Below are 27,265 nucleotides of genomic sequence, written 5' to 3'. Positions count from 1 at the left end.
TAAACCCCCATATGCCACAAACGTTCGCCAATTACCCTCATGCTGGGCGTGGATCAGAGTGTGAGGCATTGTGGTGCCAGGCTAAACCATTCTTACTTGTCTGGAAAGCTTTTTTTTTAATCTACATGTTTACACAGATTTTAATCCAAATGGTTCTGCTATCTTCATACAAAGTCTTTAGAGGGAAGTCTTATATCAGAGTAAGTGTCAAGTCACGTCTTCCAGAGATTACAGCCAAGTTTTTAAGCCTTGATGAGAGCTGTGCAACAACTTGCTTGTTTCATCGCATATCACACTGTGTGAGGTGATTCTAGCTAAAAATCGTTGCTTGAAATGTGTGTCAAACAGAATGAGTTGGAGACGTGTTGATGTACTTAGCGACTCTTGTAGAAAAAAGAAATGGTCGGATTTCTGTCTGAATGTGATATTGATTTCACCCGAATTCTCAGAATGGCATTTTTTTCTTCATTCCTCCAACCGAGTCTGAAGTTTCAAACCACTAAGCCACTGCAGACGTCTTGATTTAAAAAGCAGCAATAAAGCCTAAAACAATGGGAAGCCACGTGGAAAGTATGATGACGTTATGTTGGGAGAACTTTTTAGATTTTCCGGTGCCTTTTGGGGAAAAGTGTTGCAGTGTTTAACAGTGAGTGCTTTATGAAGGGAGTTTCTTAGTTGAGGTTTTCTGCCTTTGGCGGTTTGTTACAGTCTCTCGTCACAATCAAGGGCAAGAGGAAACCGTTTTGCCCAGGTAGCTACATAAATATACAGTAGCATTCATACTTGTAGAGAAGAACAACACACCCCATGTCTCTGGCCCTTTCCACGCCCCTCCTCCCACCTCCCACCTTTTTTCTCCTCTTTTCAACCCCTCCCTCCATCTATCTCTCCCATCCGTTCTCTCCCCTTTTGAATTAGGTTCATTCTTTCAGCCTGTTCTCCCTCTGAGCGTTTCTGCTCCACTCAGCTCCTGTGAAAACTCCCCGTCTGTGTGTGTGTATTTGAACTCCCCGTGTGTGTGTATGTGTGTGTGTGTGTTAAGAGGAGTTTTATGTGTGTGCACAGCGCTGTGTTTTTTTTAAGAGGAGCTGAAGTGCAGTCGTTCATCAGTGTAGCTGACTGCAGCCGGGGGAATACTCAGATCGCCGCGTCGCTTTTCAACTTACAGCTGCTCATAGGACTTTTTTTTTTTTTTTTTAAAGATTAACTGGACTTTTATTTTTCACCAAGCCAGGACTACAGAGCTGCTCACTCTTTGTCTCATCTTCACTGGAATTACCAATAATAATTTTTCCAGAGGTTCTTCCAGGATCGCTAAATCTTGTTTTATGTATTCTCCCTCTTTCTGCGTTCCATTGCAATTTAAATAAATGCGATTTCATCCTCATTCCCTACTTAGACTTGAGATATGTTAAACCTTTAATGGAAATTAAGAGCTCAGCAAGAGTGCAAAGGTGTGCATGAGCAATAACTTTGATAGTAACAACGACACAGAAAAGTTTTTCACATAATAAAAGCAATAAGTGCAACAAGAGGCATGAAGGGCTCAGGTGGATGCTGATCCTGACCAGGACAATTCTGAACCTTTGCAGGTCTTGATCTCTTGGAACTGGATGGGAAGGTGAGTTTTAATTGCTTGCAGAAACAGCTCGAGTGTTTTTGTTATATGAATGACATTAGCTTAATAATAGGGGTGTTACTGGAGGCATTGTGAGGATCCTGGGGCTTAGCTCAGGATACTTTAAGGTCCAAGTACTTTAATTTACCCAGACAGCAAAGTAATTTTTCTGTCATTTAAAATGAAAACAGTAGCAGACTGAGTAGCAGTATGAGTTATGGTCTGGCTGGTCTGCTTTTTCCAATGTGAAATAAAAAATAAAAAAAATTATCACAATCTTTTTACTGTGTTTTATAGCAGTAAGAGTAAAACACACTCAAAAAAACTACTTTTAAGGATAATAAAGATCAAATTTTCCTATTTTTACTCATCTACTTTAGCAGAAGGCTTTTTGTGTTTCTTTTTTTGAGTGATAACAGACATGTCTCATATCAATTTAATGTGCCAAGTTAGATCTAATAAACCTGATTCTTGTAGTCTGTTGCATCCTGCTGTTTCTGCAGCAGGATGCAACAGTTTGTCCCTCATCAGACATGGCTCTACTTCTCTAAGACACAGATATTTTAATACTTTAAAACTTGATACATGACATTTTTGACAATTTAAAAATAAATAAATAAATGTAGCTGAGACTTGACTTGTTTTATCAGAATTGATTCTTGATATTTCGTATGCCTTCTAAAACACAGTTTAACAACATTTATCACTTTTTACCATTTTAAAAATTCCTCACAATTCTTTAACAAGGCATTCAGCATTTAGCACATACATTCAGAAACTGTCAAATACACGACATATATCATTTAATGTAATGTCATATGCTTGAACAAAGATGATGTAAATATAACTGGTGGGAACCGCATGCTCAATAAGGTGCACAACTCATGCATGTCTGTCATATACAAGCCATGCTGCTAGGTTTTGTGACAGACACGGATTTTATGAGACGCAGAGAACAGGCACACAAATCTGCTCAGGTTTTATGTAAACATACAGACCATGCAGTCATATTTTATAGTACAAGTAAATGATTTTATTAGATTTATATTGATACATTTGATCCCAAGTGGAATAGGAGACTCCCTCTCACCCTGCCTGGGTTAGCTAGTATAAACAATGAATGGATGGAATAAGGGACTATTCACTAAACATCAGAGCTGCAGCCTGAATGTCTAGGTCTAATACTGGCTATGGGTAAAAGGTCAGACTTGGTACTGACTCACAAGAATGAGCAGAGAGGAGATTCTAGGATTATTTATGGTGAATCTAAAAGTTAAAACTTTCTTGCACAATAGAAATTTCACAGATCACAAACTGTGTTAGTTTTAAATGCGTACTTGGTGTAAAAAGAAAAAAAAAGAAAGCATCATGACAATTTAGCTTATGCGTTTTTTAATGCTTTTCTACTTTTTGTAAAGTCCTTCTGCTAAAAGTGATCCCCTCTTATGTTTTTAAAAATAGAATAACAGTTTTAAAAAACTTATTTTTAAAGATCTCAATATTGTATTATCCAACTCTATCCAGGCCAACAAGTTTGATGAGTCCAACTAGTTTAGGTTTTAGAATGGAAATGTGAAGTTCAGACTCCGAAATAACCCGTAAACTTAGCACTGCAGTTAGCTAGATGTGCTATGCTCAGTTATCTTTGGTTATGTCTCAAGAATAAGTTTCTTTTATGCTTAAGATTAATAAATAAGAGTCAAAATAAGAGTCTACAAATAAGATTCAGGATGTCAAACTTAAAGCATGCTCCTTAACATTTGTAGCTCATATAATAGCTTAATAAATAGCTAAAACATCAACCATAGAAACTCATATTGAAAGCAGTAGTCACGTTGACAAAATTATTGTGATAATTTAATTCCACAACAACCCTAGTTACTAATGTGAAATGTTGTTGCTTTAGCTGCATAGACTGGACCATCTGAAGAAGACGTAACAGCTGTTAAAGCTTTACTCGGCCAGCTGTTTTTAGAACCTCAGTGTGCAACTATACTATTCCCGAACCATTGCATATCAAAGTATCTTTCATGTTTTGTTGATTGCATGTGGGATTTTGCTTCACAGAACTACAATGAAAGCTGAGATCTTGTTTCACTTACAGCAGCCAGTTGTCTTTCCTCTGAGAGCTCTTTGGAGCAGGTCCAGTCAGAAGACCAGAGGCAGCTCAGCAAGGTCTTGATTCACAGCAGCTTCTGTTTCTGACAGAGCCAAGCCGTATGCCAACTGAGACCAGTAAACTTCATTTACTGTAATTGCACCTTTATTGTTATTTAAATACAATACTTTACTGAACCACAACAGTGAGGTATTTTTAAAAATCATATATTTCTGCAGAGGCATCAGGTAGAGATCAAAGAGTGACAATTATTCCTTAATTGGCTTTGATCAGTGATCAGCAGGTCAAATACAAAACCTATATTTAATGCAAGTTTTGTTACAAAAGATCACCTAATAATTAAGGACATTATGTTTGGATGCATCAATAGAAGCTGCTTCAGAACCTTTTTTTTCTCATTCATACATAATTTTTCTTCTGGAAAAAAAAAAAATGAAATTGTCAAAATCGCAATGGGCAGATATGAAGGGAACTCAAATACTGAAAGTGTGCATCTCAATACTTTTATCAAAAGTAAGATTAGTCCAGTCCATCCTGACTGACCTGACCAGTGGAAACAGCCACAATTATGAGACACATTTAGCAGAAAGTAACCCCGACTCTAATCCTGATGGCAAATTGAATCCACTCCAACTGCAACATTTCTTTTTCCGATTTAAGCCTCTGATTCTTGGAATAATTAATCCAAATCAAACAAAGATTAGCCACAATTTGGGAAACTTCCCCTTCATGTTGCAGGGCCAGATGGCTCAGTACCAGCAACCAGCAGAGTGCTGCGGTCTCACTGCTTCCTCATTCACAGGGTTTCTTTTTGAACGTTCAGATTATTTGCCTCTAATCGCCTTACATTTACTGGTTCACCTTGTTTCAGCATAAAATCCCATGAACACTGTTTAACATTTGTTGTGAAACTGCTTCACTTTGATTATTGTACTTGGGTGTGTTTGAGATCGTATTTAGATGAGACTGTGTGGACTATAAGGTGCTGCTGCAACAAGTCACTAAAAGCAGTGCAGTACTTCCATGCTTATGAAGCGGAAACAAAGGATGAGTTAAAATTCATTTCTTCAACCTTCATATGTGATTTGTTCTTTTTAAGTGCTGGTGAAAATCGGTCCATTTTGTCAGCTTATCTACTACTACTTTTAGTTCAATATCTTTAGTTAATCATCACTAAACTAAACATTTTTCACACCACTGGTGGTCTGTACACTTCAGTTTTTTGAACGTGCAGAGGAGAAATGAAGCACTCCTCACCTACCTGTAATTCTGAGTAAGACTGAATGCGCCCCCAACTCACAGTACCTGCTCCATGCTTTTGCTCCTGCCTCTGGTTTGTTTGCAGAAATCTGCAGCATGTCCACGTTCTGCCATGCTTCTCCAGCTTCACCTGCCTTTCCAAGGCTGAAAATCTCTTCTGAATCAAAACACAACAATTACTCCTAATGGTACTTTTCCAGCATGGGTTTTGTTTGACAGAGCGAGCTGGAATGTTGCACAAGTCACATCAAACGTTTTACATGCCTCATGAATTAGTGTGTAAGAATGCTAAGGGTGCAGTCTTTCTGATTTTCAACTACTAGAGTTGAGAGTCAGAAAAAGGTGAGTCTCTTGCACCTTGCTGACCAACATACCCCGGTTCATATCATCTTTGAACCATAGCTTGTTGTCTGTGAGTGATAAATTGTCCAAATGGATAAAACAACAGATGAAAACAAAATATTAATCACAAGGGCTATTGTTTTTCTACTTTTACTTCTTGGGGCTTCATTTTAACCCGTTTTACTGCATAGTAAAATACAGGAGTAAGTACCTTTGCAATCTTAAGAGGCATTTTGGCATTTGCTCCTCCTAAATAAAGTGCTTGTAGAAAAATGGAATTTATGTTTGTGTGTAAAGTTAGCACTAACCACAATTTTAAATAAAATTACCTTTTCATCTAATTTTAGGTTGAAAAAATAAATACAATGAACTTTTAACAGAAGGGAATGTCAATATATACTTAAATAAAAATATTCCTCATTCACATAAAATGAATAATAAAAACACACATCTCCCCATTGAGTGCTGGAGATGGACACCAGCACCACACTCTGCAAAGATAAGCAGGTAGAATATAGACGATGGAAAAATAAAGAGGCTAATGGAAAAAAGGAAAGCATTTCACTATTTGTTTCATTCTGTTGTGATAATTCTATACCTAATGCCAAACCTATAAAAAGCCAGAACACACAAAGAGATGCATGTAGCTGAGCTGTGGGTTGGGCTCTAGGCTGCTGGCATACACAGTTTTAGAGTTATGTGGTATGAAGCACAGCGTAAAAACATACAAACCCATTTAATTAGACCTCCCTAAATAAATTCATGAACGAGTTAGCATGTTTAATAGATTCTGCAAAGTAAAATAACAGGGAAAAAAAAGCATGAGTGTGAAATCTGTGCTTTCATTTTCACCAAACAAGAAGTTTCTTTGTAGAAATTCTGCAGTTCCCATTTGTGCAGCAGTTAACTCTTCAGATTGAGCTTTTTTCTTTCTGTGTTTGTGTGCCTTCTTTCCCTTTCAGTCACTCATTGAGTTCAACTCTTATCCCTTCTTAAGATTTTCCTTCTTTTCGACAGAGCAATGCATGTGATTATATGCTGACATGGTGCGGACATGTAAATTCCCATCGAAGCTAACCACTCTAACCCTCCTCCTGTCCTCAATGTCTCCTGCCAATCAAAGTGAGCCAAAAGCCACCAGATACCTGCTGCTTGGTATTTGGCTCTTTAAAGTGTAGACCCCTCCTTCCGCCTCACTCGCTCCTTCTAATTCCTCCTTCTCTTCCTCCCATCTCTCCTGCCCTTCATTTCTTGGTCCCAGGGAGGCTTAGCCTTGTTGGTTGCTGGCCAGGGAAACTCTTTTCTCTCTGCAGGCAAAACAATTGTCTCCTTTCTTTCCATCACATACTCTTTTTTTTTTCTTCTCTATCTCTATACGTTTTCATTATTTTCTTGGGACTGTAAGCATGCAAGCATGCTTCAGGCTTCAAGCTTCAAGTGCTCCAATCCCGACGCCTTGTCCTTTCAGAACTTCCCTCCACTTCCAGTCTCACATGCTGTTTTTGTCTCTCCCAGCCTTTTTGGTTCTGCTTTGTGCTTGTAAATCAGATTTCTAACAACTCTGCTTCTTTTAGTTATATATTTATGAACTCATGTATTTTTGCTTTCACCCTTTTTCACAGCTCTTATCATTCCTTTAGTTCTTTCCCTGATATCAGATGGCACCATCCCATTACGTTGTGATTATAACCTGTTTATTTTTATTGTTTAAACATTTCTTTTCTCAGTTAATGTTCCTACGTCTGTGGGGCTGCACAGTGGCGCAGTTGGTAGAGCTGTTGCCTTGCAGCAAGAAGGTCCTGGGTTCGATTCCCGGCCCGGGGTCTTTCTGCATGGAGTTTGCATGTTCTCCCTGTGCATGGTGGGTTCTCTCCAGGTTCTCCGGCTTCCTCCCACAGTCCAAAAACATGACTGTCAGGTTAATTGGTTTCTCTAAATTCTCCCTAGGTGTGAGTGTGTTGTTTGTCTTTGTGTTGCCCTGCGACAGACTGGCGACCTGTCCAGGGTGAACCCCGCCTCTCGCCCGGGACGCAGCTGGAGATAGGCACCAGCAACCCTCCCGACCCCATTAGGGAAGAAGGGTGTTCAGATAATGGATGGATGGATGTTCCTACATCTGAATTGTGTGCTGTGTCTCTATTCCTTCTTGTTTCTGGATCTTTCATTTTGTTTCTTATGCCACTTTACTCAAACTACTTGATCAACAATTCCATATTAATTGGAATAATTTGCTAATTAAATCCTGGGTCAAACATAGACCATTCTTGGATTTAGTTAACACAACAGAGTTGGGTTCTTGACTTTAACCAGCAAATTGAACAAGGTTTTCCATCCAAATGTACTTTCTTTAACAGCATTTCATGTTAGTTATGGATTTAATTAACATATGAGCATAACATAGGTCATTAGATCCTCACATCAGAGTATAGTTGTACAGATGACATCACAGCGGTTGTGAGAACTGCAGCTGTAAAACGGCTACATTTATAAAGCAAGAGCAAACTCTTCCTTATCTGACTATATAATGTCATCCGGATCCTGTAACAGTGATTAGCATAAACCCACCATTTGGATTAATTTGGGGGTGTCCAACATTCATTCTTTGTTCCACCCTGTGAAAGTGAAAGGCTAGAAGTTAAGTTGCTAATATTCATTCACTCATTGTTGTTTTTTGTGCTTCAGTGTTGCACTCTAACCTCTCTCTGCAAAGGCGCGTCTCACCCTGGAGGAGGTCCCTTTGTCTGCCCGTCTTATTTAGGCTGGTTTTTGACAGGACAGCTTGGCCCCTCGTCTCCTCCCCCCCCCTTGAATCTATGTCTGTCTTTATTTTTAATTCATTCCCTCTTGGCATGCTGCCGCTCCATGTCCATTGAAGCCGAACTGAATGCAAGTGTCGGTGAGCCTGTTGGCTTTTTAAATGTTTTTTTTTTTTTATTAAGATGCTTTATGGAGCATGCAGGAGATTTAAGAGTACTCAAGTTCAAGAGTGGGTGTCTGAAGAACAAAGTGCTGATTGGGAGGTGTATGTTGTTCAAATAAGCAAGTTACGGTAGTTCAGAGAAATCATTCTTTTAAAGTGATGATAGCACATATAGAAAACATAATCAGACATACACCCCCCGCCCCACACGCACACACACACATCTCTGGGAGACTCGGAGGGACAATGGGACCAGTCGTTTGGCTTATAAAAGCCGACAGGAGAGTAAGGATTTCACTGGAGCCTCTGTCAGTCCCAGGAACTGTGACGTGAACTGCGCTTGAGCGCGAGTCACGGCGCTCCAGCTGACGAGGGTGCTGACATCCATCTCCCTAAAAATACTGCGAGCATCTTTGCAGCTCTGTGTTAAACCTTGAGCCCATAAACACACACAGTGTCTCTTTCTTTCTGCTTCGCATTTTAACACTTTGTTGCTCGCACTTTAATGTTTTGTTCTACTGCGCCTGTACAAGTGTGCATCAAACCTCATAAAGGCTGGGTCTACGAAAGTGGCGTTACTTGAATGTATGCTTTTGTCCATTCATTACATGTAGGGGTGTTTGTGTGTGTTTATTTACTGCAGGGTACGAAGGAGTTTACGCCTCCTTTCAGCTCTGCCCTGTTGTGTTGTGTTGTGGACTGGCAGCCATGAGCCTATGAGAGCTCTCCTGTCTCACTGCCTCAATAGCTCCATTATTCATAAAACTGAAAGCCAGCCGTCTTTGCTGTGCTGTGTGTCTGTGTGCAAGTGGAAGTTGTCTTTGTGTTTTAATGCTTCACCACAGCATTTGATGGCAGTGTAATAGTGTTTGAAGAAAAACATGAAGGGCGACAAAACTTTTTTTTTTTGGCCCTTTGATTTCTTGGTTTCTGTAAAAGTCTAAAAAAAAAAGAAGGAAATTTAGCTTCCTTTTGTCTGGAAAGTCTTGGATTACCATAATTATGGATTACTGTAATTGAAGAATAAAACTTTCAATTTATTTTTCAACTTTTACTCTTTATTTTTTAGTAGTTATAAACTGACGTTCAGTTTTGAGCACTGGTACAAAGTTGTTTAAGATTTCAAATGTTTTTATTTTATTTTAATCCTTACATTACAGAAGATGTTGGTTCTTAAAGAAGGTAACAGATGAAAGGCAGTGATGAGGAGTGATTGTAATAATAATTTAAGAAAACACTAAAAACCTCAACGCTAACTATGAGGTGCAATATAATGAAGGAGGCTGATTCCAGTGAATAGCTTTACTGTTTTGTCAGTCCAGCAGCAAAGTCCAAAGTACTAGAAGAAAGGTTTGTGTGTGGGCGTGTGTCCGTTTCCAGTATAACACCACACAGATACATTCCTACTGATTAGTTTACAAACCGGTGACCTGGTTACTGAACCAGGTGTGTAGAGTCAAATAAAAACATTTCCAACTCAAGTCATTGTTTCTTCTGGGACAATTTTTTTTACCTTGAATTCTGTAGATCCTTAAATACACTCAAACGATTATGTCATGTTGCGATGTATAATTCAAATTAAATACTTGAATATTCGAGTACTGCTTGGAATAACTCAGCTCTCACATAGTAGTGGTTCCTTTATCCACAGCTGCAGGCTTACCATCAATGGGATGATTTCATGCAATCTGTAAAAGTGGAGAAAGAAAGTGGGAGTGGGTCTTCTCTCTTGGCAGTGCCAGAGACATGGAGAGGTTGTGCCCGGCTTGGCATCAGGCGCTACATATATCTATCTCACACATGCTGTCTTCATTGCTGTGGTCATCTGGCGTGCGTGCGTGTGCGTGTGTGTGTGAGATTTAAACTCTGTTCCTGGTTCTTGCTGTAAACTGAAGGGATTATAGTGTGGCTGCCATAATAGGGGTTGGCATTGACACACCCTGGCATGAGCATCAATCTGATTCAGACTAAATATACCTCACTGCGTGTGTATTTGCATGCGGGCCTGTGTGTGTACGCAAGGGCATCCCTGGCACAAGAAGTGCTCCTTTCTGAATCGTTTCCCTCTCTCTCTGTCTCTATTTTTAGGTCCCTGTGTCCAGGCGGAATGATTTTGTCCTGTCTCGGATGTGAGAGGTGATCTGGGTCGTCCTTCAAAAGAAGACCAGAGGATATATCCAGAAAACTCTTGGGAATAAGTCTGACGCCAACTACAAGCCAGGATAGCTGGTTTTTTTTGTGTTTTTTTTTTTTTTTTCAAATCAGAAGAAACACTTTGCGTGACGATGAAATAAAACTGGACAAGAACCAGATAAATAAATCATCTCTCAGTACAAATACCCAGCACTCAAAGTGGCCAAAGCCACTAAAGACTAGCTTTTGATAGAAAGCGGTTTGTGCCAAAATGATGACCATGATGATGATGATGATGGTCACCTGCAGCTCTCTGTTGGTGCTCGGGATGGCCGCTGCTTACTCTTCTTCCAGCTCAGTAACCCGTGCTTCATCTTCATCCTCCTCCTCATCTTCCTCATCCTCCTCTCCCACCTCCTCCTCCTCACCACGCATGAAACTTTCATATAAAGGTAAGGACATGTCTCCCTGCAAAGGTCAGTTTGTCCTAAAGCTGCACTACTGATGTAAGCAAAAAAACAAACAACCGGACACAACTGAGTACTGTACGTGTGCATTCCTACACCAGCAGCTTGGAAATACAGTGGCATGATTGTTGGATCCATTTCAAGTTTTTTAATGTCAGAGGAGGCAGCTAACTGCCCAGTATGACCACATACACCAGGGATGTGTGCCATCGCTTCAAACTGGCAATTACAGTCTGAAGTCAGTCTGAAGGACAAGAGGTTCATTGCAAGCTGCCTACCCAGCTGAAATTTGTGCCGGCTTCAATTTCAACTCAGGGTGAGATGTAGGTTAGAGATTGAAATGATGAGGACGATTAAAAGCTTAATAAGTAAGCATAATGAGTGATGGCTTCATCGTGTCTCAGTAATATTTGATGTTTTTGTTAGGGATAAAAGTCTCATGTGTGCAACTAAAATTGTTCCAATTCAGCCATAGATTGAAAGAAAATGTTCACCAAATTAAAATGGGAGCTGAATTTACAAACTCTTAGTTTTTCTGCTAAAGTATCAGCAAGTAATGACATGATTGTATTTCAGAGTAAGACAAAAAATGAAAATATAACTCATCATTATCTTTAAAGCATTGGTTTTGTGTGCTTAGTAACTAGCTAATACTATAAGTAAGCTTATAGCTCAAGTAACTAACTTACTTAAACAGTAAGTAATCTTATAGTTTACAAGTAGTAAGTCATAAGCTATAAGCTTTCTAGTAGTAAGCTACTAGTAGTAAGTTACTAGTAAGTAGTACTAGTAAGTAGTAAGCTAAGCTATAAGCTTACTACCTGCCAATAGTAAATGTGTCAAAATGTCTGCTGCAAGTGTAGCTTTAACCAGACAGTTGGATTTATGAGGTTATCTGCACCATTCCTTACCAATTATTGGATTGAAATCTGTCATTTTTTTGATTCAGCACGTCTTTTATTGGAGTCTAGGTTTTTTTAGCCGCAAGATAGTAAGATTGAGTAATAAAGTCCCTGATGTCATGCAGGCTGCCTTTTTATGGCGTCGGAGTTAGAGCAATAACAAGCTAATAAAGCCTTTTAAATGTGTAAATTAATAAGGCTTTGGTCTTGTTTTCTTAAACTCCTTGTGTAAGTTAGGACAATGGGGGAGGATATTTTTCTAACTTCTCTGGCCAACGAGTTTTTTTTTTTTTTTCCATTTGCCTGGGTGGACTGTTGTAACTTAAATTTACAAAGACAAGCTAGATTTTCCAGGGCACCGTTCCCCATAGATTTGTTTTTGCCAACTTTGTAACGGCAGTCACTCGTTTTTTCCATTGAAACCATTACTGATGGAGGATTGTGTCCGTCCTCTTCATAAGTCACTTCCCTTGGGACACACAACCTTGAAATTGTATGTAGATAACAATATATATATGCATATATATATTTATTAATATTGTAGGTCTGTAGCCAGCTGTCTTTAATAATAAGAAATCAGTAACAATCCAATACATTGTTTGGATATTTGATATTTTCCCAAGTTATAATTTAGAACAGAATAGAAGAAATACACTTTATTGATTCTCAAGGAGATACTGCTAGCTTGTTGTTTGTTAAATGCTAGTAAATGTAACAAAGAGCTATATAATATTTATAACAACAAGATCAATTCAATAAGTAATAACGTACTGCACAACACAATGCAAATGAATTGGAGCAATCCTTATTTTCCCACTGCTGACTCTCTTATGGAGCATTTGATCAATATTTATCACTGTTCTTTAAAGGTTTTAGATACATTGCTGTATCCAGTCCTTTATTTGTCTGTTTTTATTGGAAACGTTTCCTTGGGAGGAGGAACTCAATGGATAAACCCATGTTGTGTCTCCACATAACAAACAATATAGTGAACTAAATTTAAACTGGACTTTTCTGTTCCAACTTCTGCAGTTGTGCCGGTAAAGAAGTGCCTAAAGCCCCATTTAGATTATTGTAGAGATGGTAAATTAACACTATTTGAAATATAGTATTATATAATTAATCAGTCCGTCGTATGCACTTTGAAGTTTAATAAATTTATTTTAAATCAGATGTGAATTCCCTACTTCCACAAGATCACCCCTTCTATTTCTTAATATATTATATTATATTAATAATTGTATTTAGAAAAATGCACATCATCTGCAGAGCATGAGAAGTAACAAGTAACAATGAAACTTCTGTCGCTGTTGAAGTCTCAGAATATCTTCTCATCCTGCATAACAAAAACAACCAAATAAATGAATATATATGTATATGCACATTGTAATGAGAAAATGTGATGTTGAAAAGGTTTTTAGTCCAGTGTTGAGTTGGTAGCTTTAGTGAATTTGTCTGCTACACAAAGTTATTTTCTCCCTCTTTGCCTAAATTAACCAAGAGAAGCATAACTTTCTCTGTAAGGTTTGTACAGACATTTTTATTCCCACTGGGATGTGCCACCTAATCTTTATTTTCCGAATGTTTATGCTGCAGATGATAATTTAACAAATATCATCTAAATTTTGCCTGCCATGGTTAATTAATTACTCTTTTTTTTCTAGAATTGCAACAGTACCACGGCGTGCGGCGATTTGAGCTGGAGCGCTCCTGCTGTTTCAGCGCCATGCTGCTGGACGAAGAGAGGGGCAGATTGTTTGTAGGGGCCAAAAACTTCTTGCTGTCACTCTCATTGGACAACATTGCCAAACAAGAACATAAGGTAAGTTTCAAATATGCTTTAATATTGAAGCCCTTTTAATAGATTGTAATTACTAACATGGGTATCAGTTTCACCACCCTGAGATGTACTGGCGACCTCTTCAGAGTCCACCCCACTTCCTGCTCAGTGACAGCAGGCTTTCTGCGATCGTAGACTGTCGCGTACTTAGTACTTTGGATAAAGATTAAGAAAAGCTGTGAAAGTGATTATTTATTTGAACCAAAAAGAGTTGGATTATTGTCATTCATGCTCATCACAAAGTAGATTAACGTGTAATTCTGGCAACAAATTAGAAAAAAGGTCCCACTTGGAAAGTGGGACCTTTTGCAAACTACGTTTACTGTGCACTTTCTGGGAATTAGTTTTTGTCTGCTGTTCCAAAGAAGAACAGACGTGTTTGAAAAGGATTTGAAGGTGAGAAAACCCCCTTTACAGACCTCAGGGCGTCAGATAAGTGAGGGATTGAGAAGATAGAAAAAAAAATGTTTTCAATAAACATGAAAAGAAAACAACGATTTAACAGAAACTTCAGACATAACAACACATAATAGTCATAATCTACTTTTTAAGTTAGAGACTTTTACTTCCAATGTCCTAAAAATACTCAGTGAACTACCAGTGTACTTTTACAATAAGAATGTACAGTGTTACTGACAAAAACTATAGTTATGTGTGCTACATAAGCAGAACACAGTCTAGTGGCAACATGTGTTCACAGCTGTTTGGAGTAAATTACATGTTTGACGTGTGAGATTTGAAAGCTTTGATGGACTTTGGCACGTGGGTGAGTTTGATTTATGGCCAAGCTTTGCAGGTTCACCATAGCTGATGTCTTTTACACTTTGTGGTCACATGTGCAGGGGAAGAAGGTATCTGAGGAGATGAAATCGGAAATGACAGACTTAGACAGAGGGAAGAGACAGGAAGAGAGTTGGGAGCTAAAATGAAGACAATTCACAAAGAAAAGTTTCTATAATAACGACAGTGCCTTTTCTTAAAAAAACAAAAAACAAAAAAACTGGAGTCAGTCTTTACAAATCTTTTAAAAGGCTGACACATTTCAAAGTTTTCTTCCATTTTTCAGATCTATTGGCCAGCTCCTGTTGACTGGAGAGAGGAATGTAATTGGGCTGGCAAGGACATTACTGTAAGTCCTGTTTCCTTCTTATTTGTTTTTCAGTTTCTGAGTCATATAGAATCAGATAAAAGAAAACCTTTTCAAAGTGTCTCTGAAAAATATAAAAATAGCAAAACCTCAAGCTTGGTAAAGAAGTAGTTCAGTAAAAATGTGTTTTTTGGGGGATAAATGAGGTGGCAGAATTATTGTCTTTTTTTTTCCAGCTGGAAAGCACAATTGCAAAGTACAACATCATAACTTCCTGTTTATGAACCTTTAGAACATCAGACTTCTTATGAGCCTACAGCCATCACACACTTTACACAGAGCATGAAAATAAAGTCTATGGAGGTGTCCACTCCTACCCGGACCAACACAATACTACCTTTTAATCCACTGGAGTCATGGGAGTCATCACAAGACAGAATCACAGCGTTCTGTGATAACATGCAATAATAGGTGCAGCACCCGTACTTTTAGACCTACCATGTGGTGAGATCACTTCCTCAATAGCTAGTTTTTTTAAACCTCATGTGACTGAGATTTACACTCTGATGAAAAGTCAAAAACATTTGTTTTGTTTCCTCCCCACACCTAAGAACCCGAAGGTGAAGATGCGTTATAGAGATCAAATTGGAGCTGAGGCATAGCATCTTGTACTATTATTACTGTTAAGCTGTAGTTACACTGTTTCCCATTTTGTTAGGTATAATGGTGTATGGACCCATTACATCAGTCTAAATATGAAGAAAAATTGTGAATTTTATTGACAGACAGAATTAATACTGTTCTCTCTGTTTTGTATATCATATATGTATTGGTATAAATTATGTAAAATTAATTAAAAATATCTTTGGACAAGGTGCAATATTTGATCATGACAACAGCATCTTTTTTATTTTTCTAGAAAATGTAATCAACATGTGGTGTAGTTTCTGTACTTTTAGCAGTCTCTAAGTACCACTGAGTGGTCAAGTAAATATTATCTTCATAAATCCTAACATGGGATATCAAATTACTTATACTACAGAAATTCATTGGAAGACAAAGCAAGACCATTATTTACCTAAAGCAGTATTTTTATAGTGTGCTAGAATATTCATAAAAAACACAGATTTTATGCAATTGTGATTACTGTCTTGAAACTGAACATGTTTTATTTGTTATTCATGTTTAGATTGAATAACATAAAAAAACCTGCAACTCTTTAAAACAAACTATATTCTGTGACCTTGACCTGGAAGGAACTGAATCAAAGCATGTGAAACTTACTGTAATTATTTTTGAGATTCAGTACATTTGATTTGTCATGGACTTAGTATCTTTTCTTTGGTCTGCAGTTTAAATTTAAACAGAGGTTTTTTGTTTTTTTTTAACCCTGATCTGGTGTTACAGCTTGTCATGCATTTAATTATGCATGTAAAATCTGGTTCTAGTTCACTAATTGATTTTACCAAAGACCACCCAGCAATGCACCGCATGCAAGGCAATACATCTTTTAGAGTTTAAAGTCCTTTGCAACATTTTTGTGCATCTTTTTTCGGTTAATATGTTTTATATTTTACTGTCCAATCAGAATGTGGAGAGGTGCCACAAAACCATCTCCATATATATTTCATTGATTTCCCTCTGTGTGTTATAGAGCCTCTGTTTACATTTATTTCCATATGGTGTGTCTAAAGTATCCAGAACGTGTGTGTGTTTCTTTGTGAGTGTGTGTGTGCGTAAAGCAAACCCGTCATCAGTGTGATTACACAGCTGTAGCAGACAGACAACGAGCTCCATTCATACGAAAATCCAGGCTCCAGTTTCAAATGACCAGAAGATGGACTGTGTATGTTCAGGTTTCAGCGGGTTTGTGTGTCTGAAAGAGAAAGTAATGACGGCGGTGATAAGTGGTGAAAAAAAGGATTAAAATTGTTTCAGGAAAAAAGTAAATAGGTCAGACAAAAAAAATGAGAAAGTTTTAAAAACTTGAGAGAATTAAATCTCTTTTTGTGCGATTAGTTTTATTGATTGACTTTTTATTTCTGTAGACCTTTTCTTTCTTGTTTCTTATTCTTTTTTTTTTTCTGGTTTCTAAGTGGAAACTCACCCACACAGGAACAGCCCTGACCTTACACTTTTGACCCAAATTACAGAGAAGTCTGTTTTTCCATCCATCTCCATGGATCATCTCTACCTCACACACTTTTTCCTTCTCTTTGTCTTCATTCTCTGTTCCCCTGCACAAGTTTTCAACTTAACTGTTTTAATCTATCCATCCATCCATCCATCCATCCATCCATCCATCTATCCATGCATCCATCCATCCATCCATCCATTCATTTTCTGTCATCCTTATCACTAATGGGGTGGGGAGGGTTGTTGGTGCCTATCTCCAGCGAACGTTTCAGGCGAGAGGCGGGGTTCATACAAACAACCACCCACACACACACTCACACCCAGTGTCACACCTTAGAGAGACCAATTAACCTGATAGTCATGTTTTTGGACTGTGGGAGGAAGCCGGAATACCCGGATAGAAACCACACATGCACAGGGAGAACATGCAAACTCCATGCAGAAAGACGGGAATCGAACCCAGGACCTTCTTGCTGCACGGCAACAGTGCTACCACTGTGCAGCTTTTTTTAAATCTAAATACTGTTTCCTTTTTTTTTCTCTTGATATTATCAAACTCTTTCATGGTTTTAGGGTGGGAAACTTGTTTTAATATTGCATTTTGGGGAATACCCTAGTGTGGCTTTTACTATAAAAGGCAGTAAGTTGAGTGAAACAATTGCCCGCACCGCAACGGTTCATCACTCTAACAGACTGGCATACACAGGAAAGCATCCAAACAAACAGAGACGTGTTCACATAAACACAGTTAGACAGCAGCTATAAACAGTTGACACTTCACCGAGACACTCGGTCTGACTCAGGACTCTGAGTGACACTCTGAAGCTGGATTTAAATCCAAAGGAGAAAGTGATTGTCACTGCATTTTCTGTTCAGGAAACCTCAGAACCAGGGTAGTTTTCATCAAAGAGTTAGTTCTACTGCTGGAAAAAGCACTGGCATTGCCAGGATGTTAAAAGTAGCTGTTAAGAAGAATATGAGGCTTAGCAATTGTACAAATGATAGCTTTATGGGATTCTAAACCTACAATGGAGACTCCATCCTCATTTCTACTGAGTGACTAAGAATCATTGTGTCATTAATACCTCTTTGAAAAGTTGGAAAATATACTACTGGTCATGTTGGAATGTGCAGATATAACACCAACATATTAAGTATATAGGAGAAACTGAACTGAACAAGGAACCTTAAATTTTGTGTGAGGCGGCTCAGTGGTCAATAAATATGTAAACATGAAACCATGCTGCTCCTGAAAGTCACCAATGTCTTTGCCAAAATTTTGTAAGTATAAAGTTGTATGTCTATTGCAAATTATTATTGCAGAAATAATGTTGAATCGATAAGAAACTATTGTTTTAGAAGGAAATCCATTTTCTTTACAATTTGTACAAAGTCAAAGTCCAGAAAAATCCACCTGCACCTGGAGGAAAATGTCACACTGGTCAATTCAGCTGCATTGTACTGATCGGTAGAGGTGGTCAAAGGCATTCCAGAGCTATTACACTGTGCTGTGTTGTGCATCAAATGGATATCTATAGTGCACCACCAACCCAGTCAAGTGCAAACTCAAAACCCGGCTATCAACTTTATTAAAGGTTCCTGGATTGCATAAAGTTACGGTTTAAAAGGGAAGTGAAGAATGAGCTTTAATTCCATTGCAATTAAAGATATATTGCGATAACCAAAACATGAGTTTTAAACATGTGGGAAATATACAATGTCAGAGACAGCGTAAAGAGAGCTGATGTTCACAAAGAAAAGAATGAATACAATAAAATAAATATGTATAAAACTTATAAAAGTATTGCAGTCAGATGGGAGGACAGAAAACAAATTGATCTATCAAGTTAATAGTCTCCAGAAAAGACAAAAGGTTGGAGGGGAAAACAGACATCCTCAATGGGACAATACAGCTTTGAAAGAGGGGAAGGTGAGACGTCAAGTGAGGCCGTGTTGAGGTCACAGGCTGCTTTCTTTGCTCACTGTTTCAACTAATGAGTCAGTGAAAGGTCGTAGGTTCACTGAGCCCTTAAACATCCCCCACCAGCACATTCACAGACAGATCCTCAAACCCCACCTTTGAGCAAATGTGATTGCTGGCATAAGTTCTGGTCCCTGTCCTGTGTGTCTATTAAGCATCTTTTAAAGGCTGTCCTGTGTCATTTTCTCCCCTGTCACATGAAAGAACCACAGCTATGCAGACTGTCTCACAATGACACAGTCATGCAAACAAAAACCCAACTACACACTAAGGATTAACATTTAGGCTGAGGATGTCAAGCATCTTCCAACTAAAAAAGTTGAACTTTATACACTTACATCTGAATATAGCTTTATCTGTGTTTGTTCAACCTGTCCTTGTGGGATATATTTAATTTTAGTAAGCTGTCTGTAACAAGTTCAAATTTTGGGATATGATACAAAGTAGAGATCAGCTAGATTCATACAGAAATTATATTAGACATTGTGAAACCCAGTTTCACCCAGTTATTTTTTTCTTTTTTGGAGGATCAAAAAGGGTGACTGATTAGAAATGGACCCTTTTTTACTTTTTATAAGTAAACATTAAACATAAACTGCATCATTTTTTCATTCTCCAATTCCGGTCACTTGTGGTCTTCCAGAGAGAATCCCATGAAATAGACAGAAATTTATGGTTTTTATCAGACAAATTAAGGGAAAGTTTAAGGTATCTGAAAATATTTTCATGCAGTCTTTTTAGACTTCTGGTGTTACATCACGGTCAATCACAGGCATGTTTATTACTGCATTGTGAACCTTGAGAGCTTGATCTTATTCCAGGCTAAATAAAACAGTCTATATTTGATGCTAAACCAAGATGGTTTCATTACCACAGCCAACTAGGTTTGTGGACTGAACATTAATAAAAGAACATTTGATTAATTTCAAACACAAATTTCCCAGAAACCTCAACATCTTATTCCAACTTCCATCCTTCCTATCTTAGTGTCCATGCTTGTAGATATTGTATGTGTACTTATGACCTGCATAAGTTGCATCAATCCCATGGACACTTTGTATTTCTGACCCATTATTGCTGCTAAGGCATACAGCACAGCAATTCTTGACACAGACAAATCATATCAGTATATGTTGATGTGCCTCTAGAGAAAAAATGCCATTAATGATAATAATGGTTATGCTTATTATTATGTCCACATTCTCATTATTTAAGGGCCAGCCCCCTCAGATCTCACTGCTCTAAGGTTGCACAGTTAATGTATCTTGTAGTCTCTTAGCGTACCATAAGTCATTCATTAGCTGTCCCTTGAGAACATGTTTACTGTAACTTGACTCTGAGATGGACAGATGTGCTTCGGGGTCAATAACACGCTATCCGATAGGACAAAGAAGGATCAGAAAGAGGTCAAGATGCTGAGAGCGGTGTATGTACAGGGGAATAAATGACAAAGATGACAAGAAGTGGCTTTGAAGGTATCGAGTGTTTTTTTATTGTTGTTGTTTAAGTTAGCTTTTAGTTTAGTTCACTTACATAGTTTATCAACTAAAGACTTCATTTGAAAGTCAAAAGATCTGAGGTAAACTTGTCAACTATAATTAATTTGGATTAGGATTTGGACACGAATAGCTGTAGACACCCTTATAAAAACATTCTGCAGGCATGTGTGTGTTCAGCCAGGACACAAAGAGCGTCACAACAGTGTGCTGGAGTTTGATCTAAGAGCTTGGCCGTGTTGTCACAGGCAGAGCTTGAGGAGCTATGTGAGGAATGTGAATCAATAAGCTGAAGGACAGAATGTCCAACCTTTGCCCAGTACAGCTCCCTGTAAAAACCTGAAATCTGTGGACATATATGTAGTTCATGATGCTTAGAAGAAATATTATTAAACCTGATGGCACAAGAAAAACAATCACTAATTAATCTAAATTAATTCCAGAACAATCTATGTGTGTTTCAGTCTGACTGTGTGAACTATGTGAAGATCGTGCACCACTATAACCGAACCCATCTGTACGCCTGTGGAACCGGGGCTTTCCATCCTACCTGTGCCTTTGTGGAGGTGGGACACAGGATGGAGGTGAGAAACAAACAATGCGCACCAAAACAATTGCACTTCATTACAGTTGGAATCTAGCACTTCACAGGTGAGCTTGCTTGCTGTAGCGTAACAATAATTTTCTTTGTGTTCTGGTTCCCTGGTAGGACCATGTGTTTAGGATTGACCCCTCTAAGGTTGAGGATGGGAAAGGGAAGAGTCCATACGATCCTCGGCATAACGCTGCCTCTGTGCTAATCGGTAACTGAACCCATATAAGATTATCTCATCTGATTATTCACTTTATTGTTTTAGTATGGGTTGGGTCTACCAAAGGTTTTCATATTTTGGGCTGTGTTTTGGACTGTGATTGAAAAGCCTTGCAAATAAGTCCATAAACATTGAGCTTATTCAACTTTTGTCAACTTCAAAAGTTGACTCTATTTTATTGAATTTTTTTTTTTTGTGCTAGACCAACACAAAATTATGCATTATTGTCAAATGCAAAAAAAAGTGCACATGGTTAACCCTATACCTTTTAGCTTAAACCATTGCAACCAATGGCCTTCAGAAGCCAAACTGGTAAGTACCATCTTAGTGGTTTGATAGATAACATTAGCTAAGAAACAGCTTGATGAATACTAGGGATGACACCAGGCAGGTCAAGGAGAATGTTTAAAAGCAAGGTTAGGTTACAGACTAATATCCCAAGCTTTGTTGGTCTCACACAGCACTGTTCAGTCAGTAATCTGAACATGGAAAGACTGCAGTGGTAGACCTATCACAATGTGGCTACCTAAAACTGACAGGCTGGGTGAGGAGAGCATTAATCAAGCAATCTGCTGACAGCACAATCATTAGTTCTCCATTGCCCAAGACTGGTCTGCATGCAAGAGCAGTAAGAGGAAATCACTGTGGAAAAAACACTTTAAGTCCTGTTGACAGTCGTAGAGGACAAAGCAGACATGTGGTAGAAGGTGCTTTGGTCAGATGAGAGAAAATGTTTTCTTTTCAGTCTACATGAATGTATGTGAGGTGGGAGGCTAACAATGCACACCAGCCTGACAACTCCATCCTCCTTGGTTAAACACCTACACTGCACTATGCTATGTTTCTTCATCATGGAAAGCTGGAAAGAGTTGATGGAAAGATGGATGAAGCCAAATACTCGCCAAGTCAGAAGAAAGCCTGTCATTATCAAATGACCAAAGTTTAGTGGGCAGGTTTATTCAGTGCTACAGTCTCTCTTCTTTCACTTTGACTGAACCCTTTTTTTCAATGAGCAGGTAAAACCTTTAGTCTTGTCTTGTACAAAGCTGCTGGGAACATATTCCCAAAGCAATCATGTAGTAACTGCAGCAAAAGGTGGTTCTAGAAAATGTTGACTCAGAGAATGAATGTGTCACACTCTCCAGTTTTAATCACTTTTTTTATTGAAAACCATGTGTGTCCTACTACAAATTACTTCATGTCACTCTGCCACATGTTGAAAACATGTTGAGGTTAATGGTTGGAATGTGACGAGCTGAAAAAAAATCATGTGTGTTCTGAATCTTGCATAGAATCAAAAGTATTTGTGTTTCCCAGGTGATGAGCTTTATGCAGGTGTAGCCACAGACTTAATGGGACGTGACTTCACCATCTTCAGAAGTCTGGGCAAGCGTCCCTCGATTCGCACCGAACAGCACGACTCACGCTGGCTCAATGGTGTGTGTCCTTTTGTTTATCTTGTAAATAAGCTTTAAGCGCCCTCATGGGACAACGTGGTGTGATGACTGACGCTGCGTTACTTGCCTTTAATTCTGCCAACCAGAACCAAAGTTTGTCGGCTCCTTTTGGGTCCCTGAGAGTGAAAATCCAGACGACGACAAGATATTTTTCTTCTTCCGGGAGACAGCGGTTGAAGGTCAAGGTTTGGGAAAGTCCACTTACTCGCGCATTGGACAGTTATGCAGGGTGAGAGATCACTTAAACAACATAAAAACTTTGTTTATGCAAAATCAGATTATAATTGAGTTTTATTTTGTCAGAATGACATGGGTGGACAGAGAAGTCTGGTGAACAAATGGACAACATTCCTCAAGACCCGTCTGATCTGCTCCGTACCAGGAGCTGATGGCAGTGACACGTACTTTGACGAGCTGCGTAAGTATACAGGGCACACTCTGAAACAGAAATACTCAAACTACAAATTTAAGGACTTTTCTAGGTTTAGTATTGTATAAAACACTAAATATATGAAGTCCGGGTTCTCCAGGAAACTCAAATAAAATTTGTAGACTGTTAATTTAATCATGAAGAAGGTTGACCTGGTTCCAGTGCCTCAACTTTTGTTGTAGTGATTTCCAGTCAGCGTAGGAAAAATATGAGATATTTGAAATGATATGTGTACGTTCTGTTTCCATTTCTGACAATATCTGCTGTACAATTCAGGGAAAAGATTATTTATATGGCTTTAAGAAAAGCTAAACAGGGGGAAAAAAAGTTGGAAGATTTTCTGACCCTTTCCTCTGGATCTCTACCCAGAAACACATTCTGGTGGTGTAAATGGAGAAGATGTTAGGAAAACATGATAAATTCCCCAGGATTTAGAAGCCTTTCTGTGTTTAACCTTAAAGGATCCATATTTCAGATGAAATTAAAACGACAGAATTTAAAGTGCAACACAGATTTACAGTAGGATTAATTATTCTTGTATGTCTTAAAAATTTCTGTCCCTCCATTTTTAATCTTTGTAGGAAATCAAAATAACAGAACAAAGCTTAATGTCTAAAATCTCTATTTCATTATAAACTTGATTCACCTTGTTCAAAACAAAAAAAAAAAAAAGAAAATACTTTTGCTGGAGTCAATCAATTTATTAGACGGTCATCCAAAAACATTTGTTCAGTCAGCAATTTATGGATTTTTTTACATTTTTAAGAATCGTTTTCCTTGTTGCACAGTTCACACCAACCCGTTCAAGTCAAACTGCTGCCTTAAGTAGGTGCCAGGAAATTTTATGGATGCACAATTGTAAAATTATGAGTGGTGCCTTCACCGTTTCTTTCATGAATATGTTCTCCATTTTTGCAATAAAGTGAATTGTGATCAAGGCATAAAACAAATGAGAATAACAACTGTCTGAACAAGCATCTTTACTTTTAATGTGAATAATTATAATAAAAACATTGTAAATTAAGTTTTATAAAATTTTAACCAAATAATATGTAATACATGAATAACTGTGTTATACGATAATATTCAATATTCTCCAAAAATTCCTTTTTCTAGTATGACTTTTTGTTATGTAATGTTTTTCTCAGACCTGTTGTTATGTGGTTTTTCCAGCTGCTGCAGGAGTTTTTAAGATGTGTCTGATAAAAGTGTCTGAAACTCTCTTCGGGCTACAATATGATCTGCCTTTGTGCTCATCTCATGACGGAAGGAAAGGTTAACTAAGTGGAAGACTTTGTCCAAACCCTAACCCCGCCTCAGGCTACACCTGCCATTCACATTTCTCCATGTGAACGATGAGTCTCTTATCTAGATGATGAGCTTGGGACTGCACCTGAGGCCAAAAATAGAGAAAGTCTTTCTGGAAAACTGTGCTGGTAATCTATTGGAGCTATCTGGTTAAAAAAAAGGACTTCTTTAGTTTGTAAATTTTTTTTATTTCTATAAAATTGTACCATTTTAAGACTTCTTTGTTCAAGAAGCAAGACTGAGTTTCCTGACATCCGCATTAAGCTGCAGTGGATTCTGTTTCATGTCATGACCCCCACTAATCAGCGAAATGTCTCTTTAAAGTGGTTAGACATGTCCATAGGGCTTTGTTTATCTTTTTCCCAACCTTTGACCTCTGGGCTACCGCCACCTGACCGGGCTGTCTGTGTGTGTCTGTCCTCAGGGGACGTGTTCTTGCTGCAGACACGGGACAAAAAGAACCCTCTGGTTTATACTGTCTTCTCTACTTCCAGGTCAGAGTCTAGTCACATGTGCATGTTTGTTTATGCGCAAGAGTGAGTGTGTGAGGATGCGCATTAGGGAAAGTGAATGGCGAGGAAGCAAAGTGCATACATGTTATGCATGTGTTTGTTGTATCTAACCCTGCTCCTTTTGTTCCCCCAGCAGCAGTGTGTTTAAAGGCTCAGCTGTGTGTCTTTACTCCATGAATGACATCCGGAGGGCCTTCCTGGGGCCCTTTGCACACAAAGAGGGGCCTAACTACCAATGGGTCCCTTTCCAGGGAAAAGTGCCCTATCCCCGCCCAGGAATGGTATGTTAATAACTGCACAGACATAACAGCAGACGCACTGTAATAACATCCAATGGTATCAGATTATTAAAATAATAAAAGCCAATTTTCTTAATAAAGTTATTTCTTAAAATTGATCACACCTCCATCCTCATGTTGCATCTTTTTTAAAGAATATTTTTATATCTTAATTTTTTTACTTTTAAACACATCAACATTGAGTCTGACCAAAAAAATAATAATAATTATAATAATGATGTAATGCCGTTGACATACACAATGTTAATATAACATTTTAATGGTAGTATTTTCACAGAACCCAGTATGGTACTAAACACCAGTTTTCCATGCAAAACATTTCCACAGTTGTCCCAATCAATATGGGTTTCACACTCCACCAACCACAGAAGCCTTCAGTCAGCAGGATTTGTTCATGCTGAACTTCATTTTAAAAGACCACAGCAGAACTAGACATATTGCATAGTTAGCAGGCAAATTATACTTTAAGAATGCAACAGAAATAATGTAAAACTGCATTTTTACTGATTTGGATTTCAGATACAGATCCCACAGGCCTGCAAGGCTTATGGTCAAGCTGAACCAAAGTAAATGAGTTCGATTTCTTCATATGAGAGCACAGAAGAAATAACCTAGTTTTGAGCTCAGATGTCTCAAGGTGCTAAAGTGCACCTAAGTATTCAGAAAATCCAGAGCTGGAATTTTAATTAAAGAGAGAAACTGGACTCTGACCTGGAGTAAATCTCCTCCAAGTCCCTGACAGGCCTCACACCATAATGACCTCAATGCGGCCCACACAACTGTGGTTTGGTGCATTCTTAACCAGCTGAAACACTGATGAGTCAGATGTTTTATTCCACTTGTTTAAAACCAAAGGCAAAAATATTTTTGAATGGAATGGATAAGTTCAGTCATAGCCGTTTCATTTCCATGTTTTGCCAAGTTCTGGAAACTACAAAATGTGTTTCTCCTTTCCTTCTGTTAGTGCCCCAGTAAGACATTTGGGAGTTTTGAATCCACTAAAGGTTTCCCAGACGATGTGATCCAGTTTGCCCGTCACCACCCTCTGATGTACAACCCGGTGTACCCCATGAATCGACGGCCTGTGTTTGTTAGAACCAATGTGGAGTACAGCTTCACACAGATCGCCGTGGACAGAGTCAACGCTGCTGACGGACAGTATGACGTCATGTTCATCGGAACAGGTACACGAAAGGTTTCTTCTTCACTTTGCATTTTTTCTTTGGTGAAATGAAAATGGCAGGGTGCCAATGAGCATGTGGTATTTCAGACAAAGGGACAGTCCTAAAGGTGATCAGTGTCCCCAAGGAGAGCTGGAACAACATGGAAGAACTTTTACTGGAAGAGCTGGAGGTCTTCAAAGTAAGAGTAAAATAAACTTCAATGTACTGTACAAGACAGTAGAAATAAATGCCACATTTTATGATTTTACTTAAGCTGTCTATTTTTTAGATGACATATTGGAAACATTTCAACAGCAATTTATAGAAAAACAATGTAGCCACTGGTTTTTAAGTGACCAGAAAGGCAAATTTTCCAACTTACTTTCAATTGTGTTCAGACAGACATTAAAAATGACGAAGAACAATGTCAAGACAATAAAAAATGCTGCTTAAAATTACAAAAACACTGAAAATTTTATTTAAAATACAACAAACAGTGGCATCAGTTTAGTTCACAGTGTTGACCAATGCAGAATGTAGTGACAGCAAAGTTTTCATTTTGATTGTGAGTTTATGAGGTGCAGATTTATGTTCTTGTTTAGTGTGGAGGAGGAAGTCAGGAGAAAGGTAATTTAAGAGACAGTAGCTTGGAGAGCTAACAGACAATCACCTTATCCAGCAATTTCAAAGAATAGTTTAATCAGCAATAATGGCGAAACAAAAAGAAGAAAAAACATTGACAAAAACAGTGACAATACTGTCATCATTCAGGTAGATGTTGGTGTTTTTAGCCCTTTTAACCAACAACTGTTTCCCAAGAATGCTTTACATTTTCTAGCTGGGCAGTAAATGTGGAAAAATGAGAAAAAAACTTTGCTTTTAATGGTTTTACGTTGGATGATATCTGTGCTTTAAAGTAGAGAGACGTTCAAAGCAAAACCTAAGCATGTTCACCTTTTTTACAGTCATCTTACATGATAATA

General features: G+C 38.3%; 1 protein-coding gene across 2 annotated transcripts in view; it reads left to right on the top strand.

Annotated features, from left to right (window-relative positions):
* The window catches only part of sema3b (sema domain, immunoglobulin domain (Ig), short basic domain, secreted, (semaphorin) 3B), a 77,594-nt gene that overhangs the window by 42,873 nt on the left and 7,456 nt on the right, over positions 1 to 27,265 (top strand). Inside the window, exons 1-13 of one of the 2 annotated variants that reach the window (XM_044118032.1) lie at positions 1,063 to 1,621; positions 10,348 to 10,844; positions 13,426 to 13,583; positions 14,668 to 14,730; positions 20,766 to 20,885; positions 21,011 to 21,104; positions 22,431 to 22,550; positions 22,657 to 22,799; positions 22,874 to 22,988; positions 24,733 to 24,802; positions 24,957 to 25,101; positions 26,084 to 26,303; positions 26,390 to 26,481. In XM_044118032.1, coding sequence (XP_043973967.1) covers positions 10,664 to 10,844; positions 13,426 to 13,583; positions 14,668 to 14,730; positions 20,766 to 20,885; positions 21,011 to 21,104; positions 22,431 to 22,550; positions 22,657 to 22,799; positions 22,874 to 22,988; positions 24,733 to 24,802; positions 24,957 to 25,101; positions 26,084 to 26,303; positions 26,390 to 26,481 — 1,521 coding nt within the window. In that variant the 5' untranslated portion in view covers positions 1,063 to 1,621; positions 10,348 to 10,663. Of the gene's footprint in view, positions 1 to 1,062; positions 1,622 to 10,347; positions 10,845 to 13,425; positions 13,584 to 14,667; positions 14,731 to 20,765; positions 20,886 to 21,010; positions 21,105 to 22,430; positions 22,551 to 22,656; positions 22,800 to 22,873; positions 22,989 to 24,732; positions 24,803 to 24,956; positions 25,102 to 26,083; positions 26,304 to 26,389; positions 26,482 to 27,265 lie in introns of those variants that run through there. The other variant, XM_044118024.1, reaches the window with a different exon arrangement.

This window comes from Gambusia affinis, linkage group LG01, assembly GCF_019740435.1.
Source record: "Gambusia affinis linkage group LG01, SWU_Gaff_1.0, whole genome shotgun sequence".
In the NCBI taxonomy this organism is placed as follows: domain Eukaryota; kingdom Metazoa; phylum Chordata; class Actinopteri; order Cyprinodontiformes; family Poeciliidae; genus Gambusia; species Gambusia affinis.
This window is presented reverse-complemented; position numbering and strand designations above follow the sequence as displayed.